Genomic DNA, 25,417 nt, shown 5'->3' on the forward strand with positions numbered 1-25,417 from the left:
TTGTTAAAAATTAGATTTTTGGCCTGGGCATGGTGGCTCACACCTGTAATCCCAGTACTTTGGAAGGCCGAGGCAGGTGTATCGTGAGGTCAGGAGTTGAAGACCAGCCTGGCGAAGATAGTGAAACCCCATCTCTACTAAAAATACAAAAAAATTAGCCAGGCATGGTGGCGGGCTCCTGGTAATCCCAGCTGCTTGGGAGGCTGAGGCAGAGAATTGCTTGAACCGGGGAGGAGGTGGTTGCAGTGAGCCGAGATCTCGCCACTGTACTCTAGCCTGGGTGACAGAGCGAGACTCCATCTCAAAAAATCGATTTCAAAATGAAAAGAAAAAAAAAAAAAAAATCTATTTTTTTTTTTTTTTTTTTTTTTTTAGTTGGAGTCTCGCTCTGTCACCCAGGCTGGAGTGCAGTGGCATGATCTCGGCTCCCTGCAACCTCCACCTCCTGGGTTCAAGCAGTTCTCTGCCTCAGCCTCTAGAGTAGCTGTGATTACAGGCGCCTGCCACCAAACCCAGCTAATTTTTTTGTATCTTTAGTAGAAACGATGTTTCACCATCTTGGCCAGGCTAGTCTTGACCTCCTGACCTCGTGATACACCTGCCTCGATCTCCCAAGGTGCTGGGATTATAGGCATGAGCCATGGCGCCTGGCCAAAAATTGGATATTTTAAAATAAGTTGTCTTTAGATCCCACCCCCTACCTCCCCACCCCCATTCTCTCTCTCAGACATGATTTGTTTGGGTTTGGTTTGTTTTTTGAGGCAGGGTCTTGCTCTGTCACCCAGGCTGGAGTGCAGTGGCACAATCTCAGCTCACTGCAGCTTCAACCTCCCGGGCTCAAGAGATCCTCCCACCTTAGCCTCCCAAGTAGCTGGGACCACAGACGCTTGCCACCATGCCCGGCTAATTTTTGGTTTTTTTTTAGAGACAGGGTTTCATCATATTGCCCAGGCTAGTCTTGAACTCCTGGGCTCAAGAGATGTGCCCACCTCAGCCTCCCAGAGTGCTGGGATTATAGGCATGAGCCACCATACTTGGCCAGACATGGTTTCTTTTTTTAATCTTTCAAGCTTTTTTTTTTTTTTTTCCCTCTGGAGACGGAGTCTTACTCTGTTACTAGGCTGGAGTGCAATGGCGCGATCTTGGCTCACTGCAGCGTCTGCCTCCCGAGTTCAAGCAATTCTGCTGCCTCAGCCTCTTGAGTAGCTGGGACTACAGGCACATGCCACCACGCCCAGCTAATGTTTGTATTTTTAGTAGAGACGGGGGTTTCACCATGTTGGCCGGGATGGTCTCAATCTCTTGACCTCATGATCCACCCGCCTCTATCTCCCAAAGTGCTGAGATTACAAGCATGAGCCACCGCGCCCAACCTCAAGCTTTTATTTAAGTGCAGTGATCCAGGATGGATTTTAGATCTTGTTGAACGCAGCCACATCCATGGACTACATCATAGTCCTCAAAAGCAGTGATCTGCTTCTCTACTGTTGCAAGTTTATCATCTTTGACTACATACTGTATTTGAAGTTTCTTAATTTCCTATCCCACTGGAACTAGTTTAGATGAGCCAGACATTGTTTTATTGTTGTTACTGGTTTAGCAACTTTCCTGGACTTGTGTAATTCCTTTCCTGTAATTCTATACAGTCTGTATTTTGTGTGTATGGCCATTGAAGTCTCTGCATAGGTAGTTTACTGAACAAAGTGATCATTGGACAGAAATTTTCTTAAATGTCTTAAACCAGTAAATCTCCACATTTTTGTTGGGCAACTCTTTATAGGGCACACCATCAGTGTCCCATCGAGCAGTTTACAACTACTTTAGCCTTTATTTCGTGTGTTAACAGAACCTCAAGGTCACGTAGAGAGTTGCAAAGGTCTTTCCTGGACATGTATACAGCTCTGTGCATGTGCATGGCCTTCTAGGTTCTCTGGAATATGTCAGAGGTTTTTTTTTTTTTTTGGAGATGGAGTTTCGTGTTGGTATGATCTCGGCTTACCGCAGCCTCCACCTACCAGGTTCAAGTGATTTTCCTGCCTCAGCCTCCTGAGTAGCTGGGATTACAGGCACTTGCCACCATGTCCAGCTAATTATTTTGTGTGTTTTTAGTAGAGTCGGGGTTTCACCATGTTGCCCAAGCTGGTCTTGAACTTCTGACCTCAGGTGATCCACCGGCCTCGACCTCCCGAAGTACTGGGATGACAGGCATGAGCCATCAGAGCCATCAGAGTCCAGCCTGTCAGAGCTTTTTAAAGCCCCCTATGAACATCTCATTCTCCAGTTTTTCCTTTCAGTTTTTGTTCAGCTTCTTGATAGCCCAAACTTGTAATGCCACCACAGTAGCTGCAATAATAAACAGTTGCCATTGATTGTTTTTTGACAAATGTCTTGTGGTTAGAGCTATTTGAAAAGTGAGCTGTGAGTCAGATCAAATCTCCAAATATTTTATCCTGTCTTAGATTTATCTTTTAAGGAAGTGGCATGTGTAAAGCTCTTAAAACCATACCTGCCACATAATAACATGATTATGCATATGTTCTTTTCATTTCTTGGAATGCCATCTGTCTGGTTGTTCATTGGCAAAATTTTACTCATCTTTCTGGTCTCAGGTGAGAGTCAGCAACCTGTTCTCTGAAACTTTTCCTCACTGAGCCAAGCAGGTTGACTTAGGTACTTCTATTATTCAGTATTTGTTGTTTTACATTTTTCATTAAAACAGTAATCATATTAGTGTTCCCACATTTTTCTAAGAGTCTCCAACCTCTCTGAGGCAGGGATTATGTGTTTTTTTCATCTTTAGGAGGCGTTTGGATGGGTTTGAAAAACTACCTCGAAATTACGCCTCTTGGAATACTCAGTTGCCAGATTTATGTCCTTTTCTTCCCTCATAAGCCTTTAAAATCTCTTTCCTTGCTGTTCAGTTCTGAATACAAGCTGGCTTACCGCACTCTGCAAAACAAAAGCCTGGTAGCAGCACTTTTCTTGTTCTTTAATTATTCCTGTTTGGGATAGGGATCTGAGTTCAGTAGGTCATACCTATAGTTAAGACAAGCATAAGAAAACTGGTTAAGAAGTAGTTTATAGCCAGGTGCAGTGGCTCACACCTGTAATTCCAGCACTCTGGGAGGCTGAGGCAGGTGGATCACTTGAGGTCAGAAGTTTGAGACCAGCCTGACCAAAATGGTGAAACCTTGTCTTTACTAAAAATACAAAAAATAGCCAGACATGGTGGCATGCACCTGTAATCCCAGTTTTTGGGAGGCTGAGGCAGGAGAATCGCTTGAACCCGGGAGGCAGAGGTTGCAGTAAGCCAAGATCGCACCACTGCACTCCAGCCTGGGTGATAGAGTGAGACTCCATCTCAAAACAAACAAAAAAAGAAGTAGTTTACAATTTACCTCAACACTTGTACTTGAAAAGAACAAAAAGAAACCGTACTTTTTCAACATAAGATGCCCAATTTTTTTCCTTATTTTAATATATTTCAAATAGGAATTCCCTTCAAAAGTGAATGGCCAGGCAAGAGTTAACAGTTAGTTTCAACTGTTAATAAATTCTTGTAGTTATTTGTGTTACTGATACCAGACAAGTTGAGTTTGTCATTTAAAATGTCTTCCAATTGATTATACCATGAGTTGATCCTTAAGTGGAAAGTTATGGTAGAATTGGTATTGGAGTGTTTCTCAGTGGGGTATTAATTTCCTATTAATGGAGCAAATAAATGTCATCAAAGGAATGACTACAAAAGCAATAACCAAGGGCTTTGTGGGACCTTAGGAAGACATGATTTAACAGGCTAAACAATTCAGGAATAAAAATTAATTTAGCTGGACTGCTTAAGGCAATTGTATGACTATTTTGCAAATACAGAAGGTGCGTAAGGTATGCTTGTCACATATGTATTATAGAATTATTTTTGAAATGTAGGGTAAACCTTTTGAACGACACCGAAAAAAAAATTAGGACCTCATTTTGCTTTGCTGAAATTACGTTATTGTTTACTTAAAACTGTATGGCGGGGCACGGTGGCTCACGCCTGTAATTCCAGCACTTTGGGAGGCCGAGGTGGCGGATCATGAGGTCAGGAGATCGAGACCATCCTGGCTAACGTGGTGAAACCCTGTCTCTACTACAAATACAAAACAAAATTAGCTGGGCGTGGTGGCAGGCGCCTATAGTCCCAGCTGCTCAGGAGGCTGAGGCAGGAGAATGGCATGAACCTGGGAGGCGGAGCTTGTAGTGAGCCGATACTGTGCCAGTGCACTCCAGCCTGGGCGATAGAGCGAGACTGTGTCTCAACAACAACAACAAAAAACAAAACTGTGTATGAGTTGGGCACAGTGGTTCATGCCTATAATCCTAGCACTTTGGGAGGCCGAGGCAGGCAGATCACCTGAGGTCAGGAGTTCGAGACCAGCCTGACCAATATGGTGAAGCCCTGTCTCTACTAAAAATGCAAAATAGCTAGGTGTGGTGGTGTGCGCCTGCAGTCCCATCTACTCAGGAGACTGAGACAGGAGAATTGCTTGAACTCAGGTGGTAGAGGTTGCAGTGAGCCAAGATCACGCCATTGCATTCCAGCCTGGATGACAGAAAGAGACTCCATCTGAAAATATATATATATATGTACAGTGATAAAGATACCACCACAATCAAGATTGGGGAACACTTTTATCATTCTAGAAGCTTGTCTAATGATTCTTTGCAGTTGATCCTGATCTCTAGCCCCAGGCAATCATTGATCTGATTTTTATCACTAGTTTTTCTATAGTGTACCGTACAAAGTTCATATTTGACTTTATTTACCTTAGCAGTGTGTTTTAGAGATTTGTCCAGGTGGTTGTAGGTGTTATTTTGTTCCTTTTCATTGCTGAGTAGTATTCCACAGGGTGAGTATACTACAATTTGTTTATCTGATGACTTTTGGGTAGTTTTTTTTAGTTTTTGTCTATTAGAATAATGCTGCTGTATACAACTCTTTGAGTGGATATATGCTTTCATTTCTCTTAGTAAATATCTAGAAGTGGAATAGAGCTTAGTTGTTTGATATGTGTATGTTTAACTTTGGAAGACAGTTTGTCAGTTTTTTAAAAAGTGGTTTTATGACTGGGCGTGGTGGTTTATGCCTTTAATCTCAGCACTCTGGGATGCTGAGGTGGGTGGATCGCCTGAGGTCAGCAGTTTGAGACCAGCCTGACCAACATGGTGAAACCCCATTTCTACTAAAAATACAAAAAAATAGCTGGGTGTGGTGGTGGGCACCTGTAATCCCAGCTACTTGGGAGGCTGAGGCAGGAGAATTGCTTGAACTTGGGAGGCGGAGGTTGCAGTGAGCCAAGATCGTGCCATTGCACTCCAGCCTGAGCGACAAGAGCACTTTTTTTTTTTCTCAAAAAAAAAAAAAAAAGGTGGTTTTTTGTGCTGGGCATGGTGGCTCATGCCTGTAATCCTAGTACTTTGGGAGGCTAAGGCAGGAGCATACCTTGATCCCAGGAGTTCAAGACTAGCCTGGGCAACATGGTGAGACCCTTGTCTCTACAAAAAAAAAAAAAAAAATTTTTTTTTTTTAACTAGCTAGGTGTGGTGGCACATGCCTGTAGTCTCAGCTACTTGGGAAGCTGAGGTAGGAGGATTGCTTGAGTCCAGGAGGTTGAGGCTGCAAGTGAGCAGTGATCATGCCGCCGTACTCCAGCCTGTGCAACAGAACGAGACCCTGTCTCAAAATAAAAAAGTGGTTTTATCCATTTACATATTTGTGTGCAACACAACTACTTATGCCCTATCTTCACCAGCACTTGATATTGTCAAGATTTTTTTAAACTTTAGGTCAGGAGATGGCAAACATTTTATTAAAGGGACATAAATATTTAGACTTAAATGCCATATAGTCTCTGTTGCAGTTATTCAGATCTGCTGTTGTAGCAAGACAGCTATAGACAGTATGTAAATGAATGGATGTAGCTATGTTTTAATAAAACTTTGTTGACATAAAACATGCTACTACTGTTAGGCCAGAGTTTACTGATTCCTGCTTTAGTCATTCTAATTGGATATATAGTGGTGTGTTATTGTAGTATTAATATTTTTAAAACTTTAATAAGGTATCATACGTAATAAACTGCCCATCACTCTCTAGTTGCCTTGTGTAATTTTGTAATCTATTCCTCTCTTCCTATTCCTATCTTCATCCCTACAATTTTATGTACACGTTAATAGTACGGTAGTGCTTGTCAGATTTCTTTCACTTATCATAATTATTTTGAAATTCATGCCGGGTGTGGTGGCTCACGCCTGTAATCCCAGCACTTTGGCAGGCCGAGGCGGGCAGATCGCTTGAGGTCAGGAGTTCAAGACCAGCCTGGCCAACATAGCGCAACCCCATCTCTACAAAAATTAGCTGGGCATAATGGCGGATGCCTGTAATCCCAGCTACTTGGGAGGCTGAGCGAGAATTGCTTGAACCTGGGAGGCAGAGGCTGCAGTGAGCTGAGATCGTGCCATTGCACTCCAGCCTGGGAGACAGAGGGAGAAAAAAAAGACTGGGCACGGTGACTCATGCCTATAATCTCAGCACTTTGGGCAGCCGAGGCGGGTGGATCAAAAAATAAATAAATTCATGTATATTAGTGTGTGTATAAGTAGTTCATTCCTTTTTCCTGCTAAGTATTCCATTGTATGGCTATATCACAATTTGTTGACTCACCTGTTGACAGACATTTAGGTTGTTTCCAATGTTTGGCTATTACAAATAAAGTGGCTATGAATGTTTGTGTAACAAGTTTTTGGATATATGCTTTCATTTTTCTTGGTAGATACCTCTTAGTAGAATAGCTGGCTTGTATGGTAAATATATGCTTAATATTTTAAGATACTGCCAGACTCTTTCAAAAATGGTTGTGCCATTCTACATTCCATTCTGCAGCCTATGAATGCTCCAGTTTTTCACAGCCTTGTTAATACTTGATATGGTTGGGCTTTTTTATTTTAGCCGGGCTGGTGGGTATATGGTGGTTTAAATTTGCATTTCTCTAATGACTAATGGTGTTGGATATTTTTTAATGTGCTTTTTTGCCATCTGTTTGTATTCCTTGGCAAGGTGCCTGATCAGATCTTTTGCCTATTTTTTAAAATGGGGTTATTGTCAAGAACTGGGTGGGGGCAACATTGCGGGGGTCTGAGATTTTATCCTATTTGCAAGGTAGTAACTTTTTAACCAACAGTTTCATGGTTGCCGGCAAGAGACATGAGACTCTTGAGTCAGAGAGAAAAGGACTTGATTACTTAGAGCAAAGAAAGCAGCATGAGTTCCATGTTTGTATCAGTTTTTCTTGTTCCCTGTCCCCCTAGTCCCACAGGGGTGACACAGTGGCCTAGGCGTGTACTGTGCTCACAGTTGTTTGCATCACAATTGAGGGATTCTGAGCTTTAGGAAACCCAAATCTTTTATAATGAGCTGCAAGCAAACCTGCCTAACCTTTGCTGTAGAAGAAACATTATTATACTGGACAATAAATAAACCTACTCTCCACTCTGGAAGAGGACGGGCTCTGTTTTCCAAAGTCCTTTGCTATACAGACAACTTTGAAAAGATAGTCCAAAATAAAAGACTCTCAGTGTCTTAGTTTATAAGACATGCAGAAACATGAGGATCCATGGAGAGTTGTCTTGTTCCATATCCTTGTTTCTGTATTATCCTGGCTGGTACTGAATTTTCCCCATAAGTACATCACTTTCTTTAGCCACTCTGAGTAATCTGATCATATGGACCAGGACCTGGCTGGGTACGGTGGCTCACGCCTGTAATCCTAGCACTTTGGGAGGCTGAGACGGGTGGATTATCTGAGGTCAGGAGTTCGAGACCAGCCTGGCTAACGTGCTGGAACCCCATTTCTACTAAAAATACAAAAAAATTATCTGGGTGTGGTGATGCATGCCTGTAATCCCAGCTACTCAGGAGGCTGAGGCAGGAGAATTGCTGAGGCTGCAGTGAACTGAGATCGCGCCATTGCACTCTGGCTTGGGCAACAAGAGCAAAACTCTGTCCCAAAAACAAACAAACAACACAGGGACCAGGACCTAATCCATTCAGTTTTTCTCATACTGGATTTATTTAAGGATTTATTGAAGTCAACAGAACTTTAAGCAGCAGGATTTGGCCACCCTGCCCTGTTGACCTTAATCATGCAGCCACCCCACTAAGGTTCATCCTGGACTCAATCAACTGAACAAATCTCTAGAAAAACAGGTGACTTTCTTTTTCAGTTTCTGTATTGACTTTTCCACTTAGCCCTGGGCATTAATCTAAGTATAGCAAGATGTTTTACAGTTACAATTACAGACTCCGCATTGTCCCATCGGGAGGATGTCTACTAGGGCAAGTTTATCATTCATGACAAACCTGGCCCCCCAGTGGCTTGAAGCTGACATAAATGCCTTCCAGAGCCCAAGCAGTAACAGTGTACACATCAGCTTAAGTCATGCACAATGTCCTACCACTTTTTTAATTGGATTACTCCTACTGTTAGGGAAAACTTTCCACAGGATGTGCATAAATAAGTCAGTTATTACTCTAGGAAGCATCCCTTTGAGAATTTCTAACCAAGAGTATCCTTAAATGAGACCTCCACAGTCACCTAAGGGCTGCTTGGTCTTCCTTAAACACTTGATGGTCTCCTATAACCACCTCTTAGGTGTAAGTCATTGTTTTGTTTTGTTTTTTTGAGATGGAGTCTCGCTCTGTCGCCCAGGCTGGTGTGCAGTGACACAATCTCAGTTTGCTGCAACCTCTGCTTCCCAGGCTCAAGCAGTACTCCTGCCTCAGCCTCCCTAGCAGCTGGGATTACAGGCACCTGCCACTACACCCTGCTAATTTTTGTATTTTTAGCAGAGTTGGGGTTTCCCCATGTTGGTCAGATGGGTCTCGAACTCCCGACCTCAGGTGACACACCTGCCTCGGAGTCCCAAAGTGCTGGGATTACGTGCGTGAGCCACCGCGCCTTGCAAGGCATTGTATTTTTTTGAGGCAAGGAAATTAGTACCTGGCTTCCACACAAGCACAGTCCCAGGGGCACATAGGAACCCTGAAAGGAAAGTACTGTTTGCAATTGTACATGCTTCCAAAGTAGGACCTGCATCAGTGTAGAGGCACAGATTGACACGGCCTCCAATGTAGTCTCCTTTCCCAGTTCAATTAGAATGATTGAGTCTAGTTCTGGTTTTTGGAGAGACTGTGAGGACAGGACAGTCCTATTTATTTATTTTTACTTATTTATTTATTTATTTTTGAGATGGAGTCCCGCTCTGTCGCCCAACCTAGAGTGCAGTGACGCGATCTTGGTTCACTGCCTCCGCCTCCCAGGTTCAAGCGATTCTCCTGCCTCAGCCTCCCCAGTAGCTGGGACTATAGGCACGTGCCACCAGGCTGAGCTAACTTTTGTATTTTTAGTAGAGACGGGGTTTCACCATGTTGACCAGGCTGGTCTCGAACTCCTGACCAAGTGATCTGCCGGCTTTGGCATCCCAAGGTGCTGGGATTACAGATACGAGCCAACACGCCCAGGCGAGTCTGTCCTATTTATCACAAGCTCCTGAATGCCAGCTGAGTTAAGTAGTAGCTGTCCACCTCATGGACTGATCTCAGCTATGAGAATGGTGGTGGAGCATGGTGTTTTGCCTCTGACACACAGGAGTCATCCCCAGCTGTTTTTAGAAGACATGTTGGTAAAGTTAAGGGAAACAACTTGGCAGGGAATGGCAAACACAGCAGTCAGTTTAAAAATGCTTGTAGCCGTTGGAGAGACTTGCAACTGAGCATTTTTCTTAATTTGAAAGGTTCTAGGGGCAGTTCTGAAAGACAAAGTAGGTTTGTTTTGTTTTGTTTTTGGAGACAGGGTCTCACTGTGTCACCCAGGCTGGAGTGCAGTGGTGCAGTCACAGCTCACTGCAGCTATAACTTCTCAGGCTCAAATGATCCTCACACCTCAGCCTCCCAGCAGAGCTGCGAGTGTAGACATGTGCCACCATGCCCAGCTAATCTTTTATAGTTTTTTGTAGAGATGGGGTCTTACTATGTTCTCCAGGCTGTTCTTAAACTCCTGGACTCAAACGATCCTCCCGCCTCAGCCTCCCAAAGTGCTGGTATTATAGGTGTGAGCCACCACGCCCAGCTTGACAAAGATTATTGTCCCTCCTGCCCCATGTCTTCTGGAGTCGTAAGATGTTTCTCTCCCTAGATGTCAAGATTGTCATTCTTCCTTCACCTCTTTTCCAGTCATCCCCTCCTCTTATCCAGACCTTTCATCTGGTATGGTCAGATACAAGAAGGGCAAGGACATTTAAAACTTAGAGACCCATTATGTTTCCCACTTTGGCTCACATGGGCTGTTATAAGTGAGTGTACTTGGCAAGCAGTGAATTCAATCCAAGTAGTCAGTATTCCTATAAAATGATGTCACTCCATTAAGAGAATCCAGATGGCCAAACTAGAATGAAGTTCGAATTTCCTAAGCCTGGTTTTGACCAGACTGTCACCTTTAAAAGGTACCAGGCTGTTCCAGGATTATTATTGGGGAAAAGAAAATGTTCAAGAATGTTCACGACGGGCCAGGCGCAGTGGTTCATGACCTGTAATCCCAGCACTTTGGGAAGCTGAGGCGGGTGGATCACCTAAGGTTAGGAGTTCGAGACCAGCCTGACCAACACGGTGAAATCCCGTCTTTACTAAAAAAAAAAAAATACAAGATTTGCTGGGCGTCGTGGCACATGCCTGTAATCTCAGCTACTTAGGAGGCTGAGGCAGGAGAATCCCTTAAACCTGGGAGGCGGAGGTTGCAGTAAGCCAAGATCGTGCCATTGCATTCTAGCCTGAGCAACAAAAGCAAAACTGCATCTCAAAAAAAAAAAAGGATGTTCAGGGCACAGAATCCTGCTTTTTCAGATTAGGTTTATATTACTTCCCTCGCCTTCTGTCTTCGTCATTATCCAGGAAGTAGCCAAGAAGACATGATCCCTTTCTAGGGACAACTAAATTCAATGATCAAACTGCTTTACTCAGATTTTTGGACAAAGAGGATGTGAGGGAAGTAGAGTCAGAAATCATTTTGAGTTAGTGTTTGAGAAAGCTGTTGCCATACTCAACAAGATACTCAGTATCTATGGATGGTAGCATGAAAGGTCCATCATTACCTTGACTATTAACCAATTATTGATTAGCTTTTGTGGTCATTTTTGTGTATATGGTAAAGCTGAACCACTATCAGACTGCAGATGGTCTAGAAAGGTGAACATAAGGCATAGATTAGTTTCAAGAGCCATAGTGGTGTGGCCAGAACCAGCTGATGAGACTGGAACAGCAACAGTTTAACCTAAAGAAGTGTCAGCATGTCACCATGGCGGGGTGGGGTGGCTCACGCCTGTAATCCCAGCATTTTGGGAGGCTGAGGTGGGCAGATTGCCTGAAGTCAGGAGTTTGAGACCAGTCTGACCAACATAGTGAAATCCTGTCTGTACTAAAAATGCAAAAAAATTAGCCAGGTATAGTGGCGTGTACCTGTAATCTCAGCTACTTGGGAGGCTGAGGCATAATTGCTTGAACCAGGGAGGTGGAGGTTGCAGTGAGCTGAGATCGCGCCATGGCGCCCCAGCCTGGGCGACAGAGCTAGACTCCGTTTCAAAAAAAAAAAGTGTCAGAAATGTCAGCAGTGGTGAAGCACCACTGACAGCCCTGCATTGGGGTCACAGCTCCAGTATAGTCAGTCTGCAAGGAACAGTCAGAGACAGTGCTCTGTATTATGTGATCCTTCACTGTGAGACAAGCAGGCCAAGCTGTAACAGGTGTCACAAGTCTGACGTAACAGTGGCAAACTTCTGCATAAGAAACATAGGGTCCTCTAATTTGTGCCCAGTCTCTGATGGTGGTGGATGTGTTACCATATCCAGAATAATGTTGGCTCTAGACTTCGTTAGTGGCAATCTGGGCAGTGCAGGCTTGGTTAGCAGCTTGATTCCAGTTGGTCTCATTAGAGAATAGTCCCTTATGCACATCTAAATGAGTGACCCAGATAGTTCCGGCAACAGATACTATTTTTCCCACAGTTTTGGCCCCAGAGGCGTGGATGTCTTTAATCTGCCAAGTCTTCCAAGTAGCAGACTAAACAGCTAGACCATTGGCAACAACGTAAGTGCCAGTAAAAATATAGCAAGGTTAATTTGGGGGAATGTTGACCAGAGTCATGAGGACAGCCTTGAGTTCTGCCCACTGAGCAGAGTGACCATGTCTGCTTTGGGTTTTCATTGTTGGTGCAGAGGCTGAGCACTTGCAGCAGCCCAGTGAATACCATCAAATTTCAGCTTAGCCAAGCCATCAGTGAATTAAGGGCTCCATTAATCTGGTGACTTTGCTTTGGGCAACAGTTGGGCAGCTGCTACTTTTTCATGATGGCCAAGGGGTCCACTGCTTTCTTAAGTATACCATTTCTATTTGACAAGTGAAACTTGGTGGACATTTCTCATACCTTCTTAGTGATGAAGTCTGAGTTGACTCAGCCCCAGATGGGAATATCAGGCTGGAGAACCTCAAGACCTGCATGGGTGGTTAGGGATCAGTTTCAACAAGAGCCCAAAAGCAAACTAATTTTTTTTCCTCAGATGTGATGTACCTTGGGAGCTGTGTCAGGGTTCAGCAAGTCCAAAACCCAAGGAATAACCTTTGGGTAGAGACTGCCTCCTTTTGCCAGAAGCTCTAATCTACAAAAGCATCGGGTTCAGACTAGTAGCTCAAAGGGTTCATTAGCGTTGTGATGCCCTAAAGGTAGAGAGAATGCACTGCAGTTCGATGGTTAACTTCCAAAGCAGCCTGTTGGTTGGAGCCCCACTTAGAGTTTGCTGATTTGCTTGCAGGTTAGCTGATAGAAAGGAGAAAGTAGAATGCCTAAGTAAGGCACATACTGCCCAGCACCCAGAGAGTCCAATAGGATGCTGGGCTTTATTTTTGTTGGGAGGAGGGTAGGAGAAGAAACAGTTTTTCTTTGTTGGATGGAGTGTTATGAATCTATCTTTATAAACTTTACCTGATGAGTAGGCCTCTGAAATTTGCTGGGGTTTATCAGCAACCCCTGCTGATGGAGGTGTGATAACATTGCAGTTCAGGGCCTTCGAGACTGAGACTTCTGACTTACCAATCAATAGGATATCAATATAACATAAACTAGACATCAGAGAATAGAGACACTGCACTAAATCCTGACCTCACCACTAGTGGCAAATGTCAGGGAGGTTTGCGCCACTGTTCTCTTAGCTTTTCTTCCCAGTTGGGGTGATTCCCTCTGGTACTTACGGGATGAAGAATTATAAAGGCACTTCCTGCTGTACATTCACATGTTGAAGAAACAGCAGTATACATGGAATCAGCCGTACCACAAGGTCAAGATAGCTTCCCTTTCCTGCTGTGAACCATGCCCAAACCCCATCAGTTAAAAAATGCAAGTCCATCCTGTCCCCATGGAAAAGTGGTTATGGTGAGTTTGGCACCTTAATCTGAAATAGTCATGGAAGTTTGAGTCCTTCCATTCCTGAGTTTTTCCCAGTATACTTGGCTGAGTATGTTGCTTTCAATCCCCTTTGAGAATAGGGAGAATTTGGCTCCACTCCTAATTATCTTTCTCCTAAAAGCACTAAGTCAGAGGAGAGGGTAGAGGAGGACGAGATGTGGAGGGAGAAAGGTGACTCTGTGCCAATAAGTAAGGCACATTTACTTTTGGTTTCAAGCAGCGCACAAGCTGCATGTGGCTTGACTAGACAAACCTCCAGTGTTTTAAGCCCACCCAGTGACCTCAGTCAGTGTAATGTCATCCCTACTGACACTCATCTATTTCAGCTTCGGTGATTCCTGAAGAGTACACTCTTCAGTCACTGGCTGGGTGCAGTGGCTTACGCCCGTAATCCTAGAACTTTGAGAGGCCAAGGTGGGAGGATCACTTCAGCTCAGGAGTTTGAGACCAGCCTGAGCAACATAGTGAGACCTCGTCTCTCCACCCCCACCAAAAAAAAATTACACCTTAATTCTGGACATCGCTGCCCTGTTGTTATTCTTTTGCCTGGTTTTAACATAAAGGTTAGGGAGCTTTTCAGCAGCACTGACCATAAGAATTCATAGTACTTTGGATCCTTTTCTCATTCGCCAGTGGGATCTTCATCAGCATTGTAAACCCAATTGGACTGGAAGGCTCTATCTATTCAATATCTTATCTGTGGTTTCCCATAGGAGTTTATCTCAAATACATCTCTCAAAGAGGGTCCTTACAGAAGCCAAGACTTGACTGCAAAAAAAATCTTGGAGACCTTTTACTGTCCTCTCCAAATAAATCAAAGGTGGGCATGATAAACTGCAGGAAGAACTGAGCCCAAAGCTGGCCCAGGTTTTAACATTCTTCCTTGATAAGTATTATGTTCTCCCCTCATCTCCCATATGAACCGGCCAGAGCCGTGACTCACCTGGCTTCTGCCTATAGCAATCACAAATTTCCCTTCTTTTACACTCATTGTAGGTGCATATTATTGTAACTTGTCTGAAAAGAGGCAGAACCTTCTGTCCCACCCACCCATTCCCAATGAATCTTAGTATGGGTGTTAATCATGGGGCAGACATGGTACCAGATTGATAAAAGAGTCTCTCTTTCTCCCACAGAAGAGTTTGCAATAACCAGGGCACCATTTCAGCAGCTATTCTTGAACTTGCTGCCTAGTACTCTTCCTGCAACCACCTTCCAAGTTTTGCTTCATTTATAGGTACTTTTGTTTCCTAAAGCTACTACTGTAACAAAGTACCATAAACTGGGTGGCTTTAAACAACAGGAACGTGTTGTTTCTCAGTTCTGAAGGCTAAATGTCTGAAATCAAGGTGTTCATAGTGCCATGATGCCTCCCAGGACCCTAGGGGGAGCATCCTTTTTGCCTCTTCTAGCTTCTGGCTAAAAGGTGTTTCTTGGCTTATGGTAGCAGAACTCCAGTCTCTGCCTTCATCTTCCCATTGCCATCTTCTCTGTCTTCATAATGGCTTTCTCCTGTGTCCAGGTTTCTTCTTCCTTGTAGAGACACTAGTTGTATTGAATTAAGGCTCATCTTAATAACCTCTTTTTTTTTTTTGAGACTGAGTTTCACTCTTGTTGCCCAGGCTGGAGTGCAATGGTGCCATCTCGGCTCACCACAGCCTCCAACTCCTGGGTTCAAGTGATTCTCCTGCCTCAGCCTCCCGAGGAACTGGGATTACAGGCATGCACCACCATGCCTGGCTAATTTTGTATTTTTAGTTGAGACAGGGTTTCTCTGTATTGGTCAGGCTGGTCTCAAACTCCCGACCTCAGTTGATCCGCCTGCCTCGGCCTTCCAAAGTCCTGGGATTACAGGCGTGAGCCACCGCGCCAGACTTTTTTTTTTTTTTTGGAGACAGAGTTCACTCTTGTTGCCCAGGCTGGAGTGCAATGGTGGGATCTTGGTTCACCACAACCTCCGCCTCCCAGGTTCAAGCAATTCTCCTGCCTCAGCCTCCCAAATAGGTGGGATTACAGGCATGTGCCACCACTCCTGGCTAATTTTTGTATTTTTAGTAGAGATGAGATTTCTCCACGTTGGTCAGGCCGGTCTTGAACTCCTGACCTCAGTTGATCCACCCGCCTCTTCCTCCCAAAGTGCTGGGATTACAGGCGTGAGCCACAGTGCCCGGCCAGATGTGCACACTTATTTCCAAATAAGGCCCATTCACAGATATTAGGGGCCAAGACTTCAACATACCTTTTGTGGAAACACAATTCAACCCACAATAATAGGCAATAAAGTAGAGGGCCATTTTTTGCTTTGTTGACTGTACAATGTAGTCAACATGTTTGCTACTGGTTCCGGTGGATTTCCCTCAAATCTGATCAGTTGCTCTGTGATGCCTCATCCTTCCTTTTCCAGAAAGCCTTTTTTTTCCCCAACATCTTATTCTCAATGCCAAAAAACTGGCAAGAGCTATGAGGGATCTGAGATTTTACTCTACTTGCAAGCCTGCAAGTTTTCCTGCCACAGTGTCATGGATGTCGGAAGAAGATACAAGACTTCTGAGTCAGAAAGAAAGGATTTTATTACTCTCTACATAGCAAGCAGTATAAATTTCATTTTTATACCAGTTTTACCTTCTCAGGTCCCACAAGAGTGACATAGAGTGGCCCAGGTGAATGCGTATGATTGATTTCTATAGTAACTGACGAATCTCCAGCTTAGGAATCCCAAATTTTTTATAGTGGGCTACAAACAATCATCCTAACCTTTTTCCCAGAGGTGGGGGGCGGGGGGGCATTCTCTTTATTATATTGAACAATAAACCTGCCCTTTCTTCTACTATACTATACTGCAGACATTCTTGAAAAGTCCAAAACAAAAGTTTTCAGTTCACAAGATGTGAGGAAACTGAAGAGACTCAAGGAGAATTGTCTCCCAACAGGTGTCGTCTTTTACTGAGTTTATTGAGTTGTGAGAATCCTTTCTTTACTCTAGATATAAGATCTTTAGGCTGGGCACGGTGACTCTTACCTGTAATCCCAGCACTTTGGGAGGCCGAGGTAGGCAGATCACGTGAGGTCAGGAGTTCAAGACCACCCTGGCTGACATGGTGACCCTGTCTGTACTGAAAAATACAAAAATTAGCCTGACACGGTGGCGGGAGCCTGTAATCCCAGCTACTCAGGAGGCTGAGGCAGGAGAACCACTTGAACCTGGGAGGCAGAGGTTGCAGTGAACTGAGATTGTGCTGCTGCACTCCAGCCTGGGCCACAAGCGATACTCCGTCTCAAAAAAAAAAAAAAAGATATTTGACAGGTAAATGTTTGCAACTATTTTCTTCTGGTCTGTGGCTTGCTTTTTTGTTAACTGTATTTCAGAGGGCAGTTTTTAATTTTGATGAAATCAATTTTATCAATTTTTGCTGTTTTGATTTCTGTCTTTTGTGTGCTGTTTATGAAATCTTTCAGCTGGGCACAGTAGCTCATGTCTGTAATCCTAGCACTCTGGAGGCCAAGGCAGGAGGATCACTTGAGCCCAGACTACCCTGGGTGACATAGTAAGACCTCAATTCTATGAGAAATAAAATTAGCTGAGTGTGATGGCATGCATCTGTAGTCGCAGCTGCTTGAGAGGCTGAGGTGGGAGGATCATTTGAGACCAAGAGGTTGAAGCCACAGTGAGCCAACATCACACCACTGCACTCCATCCTGGGTGAGAGAATGAGAAATCTTTCACTAACCAGTGTCACTAAGGTCTTTGTTTTCTTCTAGAAATTTAATAATTCTTAAATTTAGGTCTGTGACCCATTGTGAATCTTTTCATGGATGATATGAGGTAAAGGTTGAGGTTTGTTTTTCCCATGCACATACTTGTTCCAGCACCACTGTTAAATGATTACCTTGGAACTTTTTTTTTTTTTTTTTTGAGACAGAGTTTCGCTGTTGTCACCCAGGCTGGAGTGCAGTGGTGCGATATTGGCTCACCGCAATCTCTGCCTCCCGGGTTCAAGCGATTCTCCTGCCTCAACCTGCTGAGTAGCTGGAATTACAGGCATGCCACCACACCTGGCTAATTTTGTATTTTTAGTAGAGATGGGGTTTCCCCATGTTGGCCAGGCTGGTCTCGAACTCCCGACCTCAGGTGATCCACCCGCCTCGGCCTCCCAAAGTGTTGCGATTATAGGTGTGAGCCACCGCACCTGGCTGGCACCTTTTCCCCCCCCCCCAAAAAAAATCAGTTGACTAAGCGTGGGTCTATTTCCATGGACTTTATTCCATTAATCTTCATGTCTATGCTTTCACCAGTACTGTTGTCTTAATTACTGTAGCTTTATAGTAAGTCTTAAAATCAGGTAGGATAAGCCCTGCAGTCTTGTTTTCTAACTGTTTATATAAATTTTATTGCCACTTTATCAGTTTCTTCAAAAAAGCCTGCTGGAATTTTCTTATATTTTTTAAACCCCTACTTTATGTATTTCAGGAACAAAGAAAATTCAGCTCCATTAGAGGAAAATACCACAGGAAAAAATGAGGCCAAAAAAAGGAAGATTGCAGAAACTTCAAATGTTATCACTGAGTCATTGCCATCTGCAGAATCAGAACCTATTGAAATTGAGGTAGAGATTGCCGAAGGCACCATTGAAGTGGAAGATGAAGGCATCGAAACATTAGAGGAAATGGCTTCTGCCAAGCAATCCGTAAAGTACATACAGAGCACAGGTTCCTCTGATGATTCTGCTCTAGCACTGTTGGCAGATATTACCAGCAAGTACCGTCAAGGTGACAGAAAAGGGCAGATAAAAGAAGATGGCTGTCCATCTGACCCCACGAGCAAACAGGTAGAAGGTATTGAAATTGTGGAACTTCAGCTGTCACATGTGAAGGACTTGTTCCATTGTGAGAAATGTAACCGTTCATTTAAATTGTTTTACCATTTTAAGGAACACATGAAATCACACTCCACTGAGAGTTTCAAGTGTGAAATATGCAATAAACGGTATCTTCGAGAGAGCGCATGGAAACAGCACCTAAATTGTTACCACCTTGAAGAAGGTGGAGTCAGTAAGAAGCAAAGAACTGGGAAAAAAGTGTATGTATGTCAGTACTGTGAGAAACAGTTTGACCATTTTGGACATTTTAAAGAACATCTTCGAAAACATACAGGTAATTAGCAAATACTTTCTTATGATATTTTTTTTCCCACATGCACTTCAAATTTAAATATATAAATTCTTTTTAAAAAAATAGTGCCTCAGAAGCCATCTAATGTATTATCTCTAATGTGTAGGCTAAGTACACTTTGTGTATAGTATTATATGTTCAAATATTGATGCTTTAAATGCAAATCAGTATCAACTTTGGAAGTAATTGTTATTTTTATGCCTTGTCCAATTTTTGTATTTTTTAAAGAGAGAAAATAGTTTGTGATTTATTTCCTAAAGATTATAAATAATTAAATCTTATAGTGAGACTTTACCATTTCTATTTTTACATTTCTTGTGTTGTGTTACTTAGAGTACATTTACAAGCAATCCCTGACGGCCGGGCGCCATGGCTCATGGCCTGTAATCCCAGCACTCTGGGAGGCTGAGGCAGGCGGATCACCTGAGGTCAGGAGTTTGAGACCAGCCTGGCCAACATGGTGAAACCTCATCTCCACTAAAAATACAAAAATTAGCCAGGCGTGGTGGTGGGCACCTGTAGTCCCAGCTACTCTGGAGGCTGAGGCAGGGGAATCGCTTGAACCTGGGAGGCAGAGCTTGCAGTGAGCCGAGATCGTGCGGCTGCACTCCAGCCTGGTCAACAGTGAGACTCCATCTAAAAAAAAAAAAAAAAGTGGCTGGGTGCGGTGGCTCACGTCTGTAATCCCAGCACTTTGGGAGGCTGAGGCAGGTGGATCACTTGAGCTCAGGAGTTCGAGACCAGCCTGGACAACATTGTGGAACCCCGTCTCTACTAAAAATGCAAAAAATTAGCTGGGTGTGGTGGCAGGCGCCTGTAATCCCAGCTACTTGGGAGGGTGAGGCAGGAGAATTGCTGGAGCCTGGGAGGCGGAGGTTGCAGTGAGCCAAGATCACGCACGGCATTGTACTCCAGCCAGGGCAACAAGAACAAAACTCAAGAAAAAAGAAAAGAAAAATGCAATCCCTGACATGTTTATACTTCTTTTCCTTTTTTCTTTTTTTCTTTTTTTTTTTTTGGAGATGGAGTCCCTCGGTGTCACCCAAGCTGGAGTGCAGTGGCACCAATCTCAGCTCACTGTAACCTCTGTCTCCTGGGTTTAAGTCATTCTTCTGTCTCAGCCTCCCGAGTAGCTGGGACTACAGGCTTGCACCACCACACCTGGCTAATTTTTGTATTTTTAGTAGAGACGAGGTTTCACCATGTTGGTCAAGCTGGTCTCAAACTCCAGACCTTGTGATCCACCCGTCTCGGCCTCCCAGTGCTGGGATTACAGGCATGAGCCACCACATCTGGCCCTTGTTTATACTTTTTAATGTACATTGAATTACCTGCTTTGGCACAGTAGGTAATATATGTCCATCTCTCTCCACCTTTTCAACAGCAAATATGTCAGGACTTGCGGACATCCAGGGAGCTAAGGAGAATAAGGTTTTTATACTTCTCCTGGGAGCCATGCAAGCATGATGGAAATGTCCCAGGATACCTACCTCAGGGCCTCTCCCACATAGTTATTCATCCCCTATTCCAGTCATCTTCCTTTCAAGAGTCCCTGACCTTGCTCAGGTCTCTTATTTGCTCCCACTCCCCAATCTTTACTAGGTCTCCTGCACCAGACACAGTAGCTACCACCAACGAATTGAATCTTAGATAATCCCTAAATGTACTATTACAAGGGTATGGAGAGAACAGTTAATACAGCATGCTAAGTGTCAGACTTCTGGACATTTGTTCCCAAGTCTTTGTTTTATGTGGTGGTTAAGGCTGTTTAGACTGTTAATACAGTAAATACAACATAGATATCCTACAGTATTCAGAATCTTTCTCTTTGATGCTGGAGTTTGGAGGGCTTCTGGTAAAAGTTTTTAAAAATAGGTTTCTCACCGTCACTTGGTATACATCACTTGAAATTGAGGAACCACATAGATTCAGATGATGTTATCCCCCCCACTGTCCAAACTCTTACTGTCAGTATTCGAGGACTGAATAAATACAGGAATAGCAAAGGGATCTTGTACTTAAGGCTCAGTATGGATTTAAAAGTCTTTAAGGTACTAGTTTGGATAACTAATAGGCGTTCATGAAGTCTTTTGGGAAAATGCTTTCTGTTTTCAAACATATGTATATACAGTCTACTCTTGAACAACATGGGTTTGAACTGCTTGCATCCACTTATATGCAGATTTCATTCAGCTAAATATGGATCAAAATTACAGTATTCCCAGGATGCAAAACCCATATATGTAGAAGACCAGCTTTTAGTATGTGTGGTTCCACAGGGCCGGCTGCAGGACTTGAATGTGCGTGGATTTTGCTATATGAACCAATCCCCCGCATATACCAAGGGACACCTACCTGTTTTATATAATATTTGGAAACTGCCTATAGTTATAATTTTTGGTCTTTAGAAAACAATAGTCTGTTGGTGAACATATTTGTGGTAATTGGGTTAATTATGCAAAACGATTGTTATACCAGCAGCACAATAAACAAACGTTGGTGGCCAGGCATGGTGGCTCATGCCTGTAATCCTAGCACTTTGGGAGGCCGAGGCAGGTAGATCAGCTGAGGTCAGGAATTCAAGATCAGCCTGGCCAACATGCAAAACCCTGTCTCTACTAAAAATACAAAATAGCCGGGTGTGGTGGCACATGCCTGTAATCCCAGCTACTTGGGAGGCTGAGGGAGGAGAATTCCTTGAACCCGGGAGGCAGAGGTTGTGGTGAGCCAAGATCGTGCCATTGCACCCCAGCCTGGGCAACAAGAGCGAAACTTCATCTCAAAGAAAAAACAAAACAAAACAAAAACAAACGCTGGTAAGTAACTTGCAAACTTTGATAGCAGTTTCCCATACCCCAGCAGATAATCAGTAGCTTTTATAGCCTATGAATGTGAAAGTAGCTGCAGTTACCTCTTTTACCCAAAACATTACCTACTGACTTTTACCTCTTAGAAAATAGGACAACACAGACCACTTTGGACATCTTTAAATATGCCTCTCAGGTCTTAGATTTTTTATTTTGGATTGGACAGCAGAATATAGAGTTAAGTACATTATATTGTATGTCTTTCCCTTAGAAATGATGTGAGATAAGTAATTTAAGTAGTTATAAATTACTGAACCATATACCCATTGGAGGAACAGTTGAGCACGTAAAGCAAACTGAACCCCCACTTCATTGTTTTTTAACTTCAACCAATTTCTATACCGGTAATTAGTTCCAAGATAGTTGTTCTCTTCTCTCCTCTCCTCTCTCCTCTCTCTCTCCTTTGAAACAGGGTCTTGCTCTGTTTCCCAGGCCGGAGTACAGTGGCGCCATCATAGCTCACTTGCAGTCTCAACCTCCTGGACTCAAGTGATCCTTCTGCCTCAGCTTCCTGAGTAGCTGAGACTACAGATGTGTGCCACCATGTCCAACTAATTTTTCTGTTTTTTTGTAGAGACGTGGTTTCATCACATTCCCTAGGCTTGGAACATAGGCATGAGCCACCATCTCAGCCCTGTTTTTGTTGTTGTTGTTTGTTTGTTTGTTTTTAGCTTTAACAACAGGAATTCATTTTCTCACAGTTCTAGAGGTTAGAAGTCCAAGATCAATCTGTTGGTTTCTTTTGAGACCTCTCTTTTTGGCTTGCAGATGGCTACCTTCTCTCTGTGTCCTTACACGGTTTTATCCTCTTCGTGCATACATCTCTGGTGTGGCCTTGTATTTCTTAGTAAGACTGGAAAGTCAGAATTACTTCTTGATCTGTGGGCTGCAGAATAGCTGTTGTGTTTGCAGACTGAAAACAATATTAATGTCCTTGTACCTCTCCCTCTGAACTCTTGGGTGACCAGCTGCATTGTCAGTGAGCAGTAGTATTTTGTTTGTGATTGTTTGTTTGTTTTTGAGCAGTAGTATTTTGAAAGGAGTCTTCTGAGCAGTAGGTTTCAACAGTGTGCTTAAAATAGTCAATAAACCATGCTGTAAACAGATGCTCTGTCAACCGAACTTTGTTCTTCCATTTCTGTAGCCCAGGCAGAGTACATGTAATAAGATTCTTAGGGACCCTAGGAGATTTGGAGTGATAAATGACTGATTGGCTTTAACTGAAAGTCAACAGCTGCAATAGCTCCCAACAAGAAAGAGATCCTGTCCTTTAAAGCTTTCAAGCCAGTCATTGACTTCTCCCCAACTTTGAAAGTCCTAGATAGCATCTTGCAATAGAGGGCTGTTTTGTCTACATTGAATATCTGTTGTTTAGTGTAGCCACCTTCGTCAGTGATCTTAACTAGGTATTCTGGATAACTTGCTACAGCTTCCGCATGAGCATGTGCTGCTTCGCATTGCACTTTTATGTTATAGAGATGGCTTCTTAAATTTCATTAACCTCTTCTAGCTTCTACCTTTTCTTCTGCAACTTCTTAACCTCTCTCAACCTTCATAGAACTGAAGAAAGGGCCTAGTTCTGGGTTAGGCTTTGGCTAAAGGGAATGTTTGTTTGGTTTAATCTTTTATCCAGGTTATTCACGCTTTCTCCATATCAGCAGTAAGGCAATTTTGATTTCTTACCATTCATATGTTCATTAGTGTAGCACTTTTAATTTCCTTAGAGAACTTTACCTTTTCAGTCACAACTTAACTACCTGGCATAGGAGACCTAGCTTTCGGCCTGTCTCAACTTTTGATATGCCTTGCTCTCATAGACTTCATCACTTCTACCTTTTGATTTGCAGTGAGAGACATGTGACTTTTTTTTGTGGCGTGATCTCAGCTCACTGCAATCTCCGCCTCCCAGGTTCAAGCAGTTCTCTGCCTCAGCCTCCTGAGGATATGGGATTACAGGCGCCCGACACCATGCCCGGCTAATTTTTTTGTATTTTTTAGTAGAGATGGGGTTTCACCATGTTAGCCAGGATGGTCTTGAACTCCTGACCTTGGAATCCACCCGCCTCAGCCTACCAAAGTGCTGGGATTACAGGCGTGAGCCACCGTGCCCGGCCGAGACACGTGACTCTTCCACTTAAAGACTTAGAGGCTGTTTTAAGGTTATTAATTGGTCTAATTTCAATATTGTTGCTTCTCAAGGAATAGAGAGACTTGAGAGAGGGAGGGAGGGAAGAGAGAAAAGCTGGTTGGTGGAATAGGAAGCATACAACATTTATCAGTTAAGTTCTTTGTTATGGGTGTGGTTCAGGGCACCCCAAAACAATTGCAGTAGTAACATCAAAAATCACTGATCACAGATCATTATAAGAGATGATAATTTAAAAATTTAAATTTAAATTTGAAATATTGCAATAATTACAGTGACACAGAGACATGAGGTGAGTACATGCTGTTGGGGAAAATGGCACCAGTAAACTTGCTTTACACGGGGTTGTCACAAATCTTCAGTTTTTCAAAAAATCCAAGAAAGTGAAGCACAATAAAAATAGGTATGTTTGTAAGCAGTTTTAAACTATGTTTAAGTTAATAAAGAATGGACAATTTTTCCTTGTAACAAACTTAAGACAGACAATCCTCTTCCTGTTTCCTGTTCTCAAAATGTATACCCCATTAGTTTCATATTTTGCATATCTTTATTAGTTTAATGGTTTGGTTTCCTGTATGCTGTTAAAGCATGCACTGTAATCTATGGCTTGATTTGTAAAATTTTAGCTATTTTTTGTCCTCTGAATTTACTTTTATTTGGAAAATAGTAATGATAATGCCATATACCACTAGGCCATGAATATAAAACAGTTTTAGAGTCCCTGCCTTCAAGGAGCTCAGGATATGCTGCAGCGGGGAACAAGCATGTACAATCTGTGTAACATGCTAAGTGCTGACCACAGTAAGCAGAATCCTGTGGGAATGCCTGCCTGGGTTGCTTGTTTGTGATGGAAGAGACAAAGGTGATATCTTAATCTGTTCTGTTGCTTATAACAATACCTGAAACTGGGGAATTTATAAAGAAAAGGAATTTATTTCTTACAGTTCTGGAGGCTAAGAAGTTCACTGTTATGAGGCCACATCTGGTGAGAGCCCTGCCAGTGGTGACTCTGCAGAGTCCTGAGGCCATGCAGGGCATCACATGGTGAGGAAGTTGAGCATGCTAGCTCAGGTTTCTCTTCTTCTTTTAAAGCCACCCATCCCATTCCCATGATAACCCGTTAATTCATTGATCCATGAATGGATTAATCTCTTCATGAGTGCAGAGCCCTCACGATCCTATCACCTCTTAAAGGTCCTACCTCTCAATACTACCAAATTGGGGTTTAAGTTTTAACCTGAGTTTTGAAGGAGACAAACATTAAAACTATAGCAGGTGGCTTCTGGGGGTCATTAGCCTTTGATGACTCAGAAAGGAAGAGGAGTTAGCCTGGAAACAGGTATTCCAGGCAAAAGGAAATGACACAGACACAGAGGAATGAGAGGAAACAAATTGTTTGGATCACTGTTAGTAGGGCATTATGGCCAGAGGCTTGGGTCCAAGTAGAGGAATGCCAGGAGATGTGGCCAAAGGGGTTGGAAGGGCTAACCATGTTGCATGCACTTGGGCATCATATGGGAGATCTAGAGTGGTGTAAGGGTAAGAAAGAGGGAGAGTAATGAGAGATGAGTTTGAGATCATGGAGTTATTTTCATAAATTCCATAAATGAGTTTGAATAATATCTTGGAAGACTAGGTCATTTTAAAGGAGTTTCAGCCAGGCAGATAGCTCATCAGATTCATATTCT

At 43.2% G+C, this 25,417-nt stretch overlaps 1 protein-coding gene across 2 annotated transcripts in view; it reads left to right on the forward strand.

Moving 5' to 3' along the window:
- ZNF131 (zinc finger protein 131) overlaps positions 1-25,417 on the forward strand; it is a 53,036-nt gene that overhangs the window by 20,015 nt on the left and 7,604 nt on the right. Inside the window, exons 5-6 of one of the 2 annotated variants that reach the window (XM_011966570.1) lie at positions 18,016-18,373; positions 18,476-18,698. In XM_011966570.1, coding sequence (XP_011821960.1) covers positions 18,016-18,373; positions 18,476-18,698 — 581 coding nt within the window. Of the gene's footprint in view, positions 1-18,015; positions 18,699-25,417 lie in introns of both variants that reach the window. The other variant, XM_011966565.1, reaches the window with a different exon arrangement.

This window comes from Mandrillus leucophaeus, unplaced genomic scaffold (assembly GCF_000951045.1).
Source record: "Mandrillus leucophaeus isolate KB7577 unplaced genomic scaffold, Mleu.le_1.0 Scaffold119, whole genome shotgun sequence".
Lineage (NCBI taxonomy): Eukaryota > Metazoa > Chordata > Mammalia > Primates > Cercopithecidae > Mandrillus > Mandrillus leucophaeus.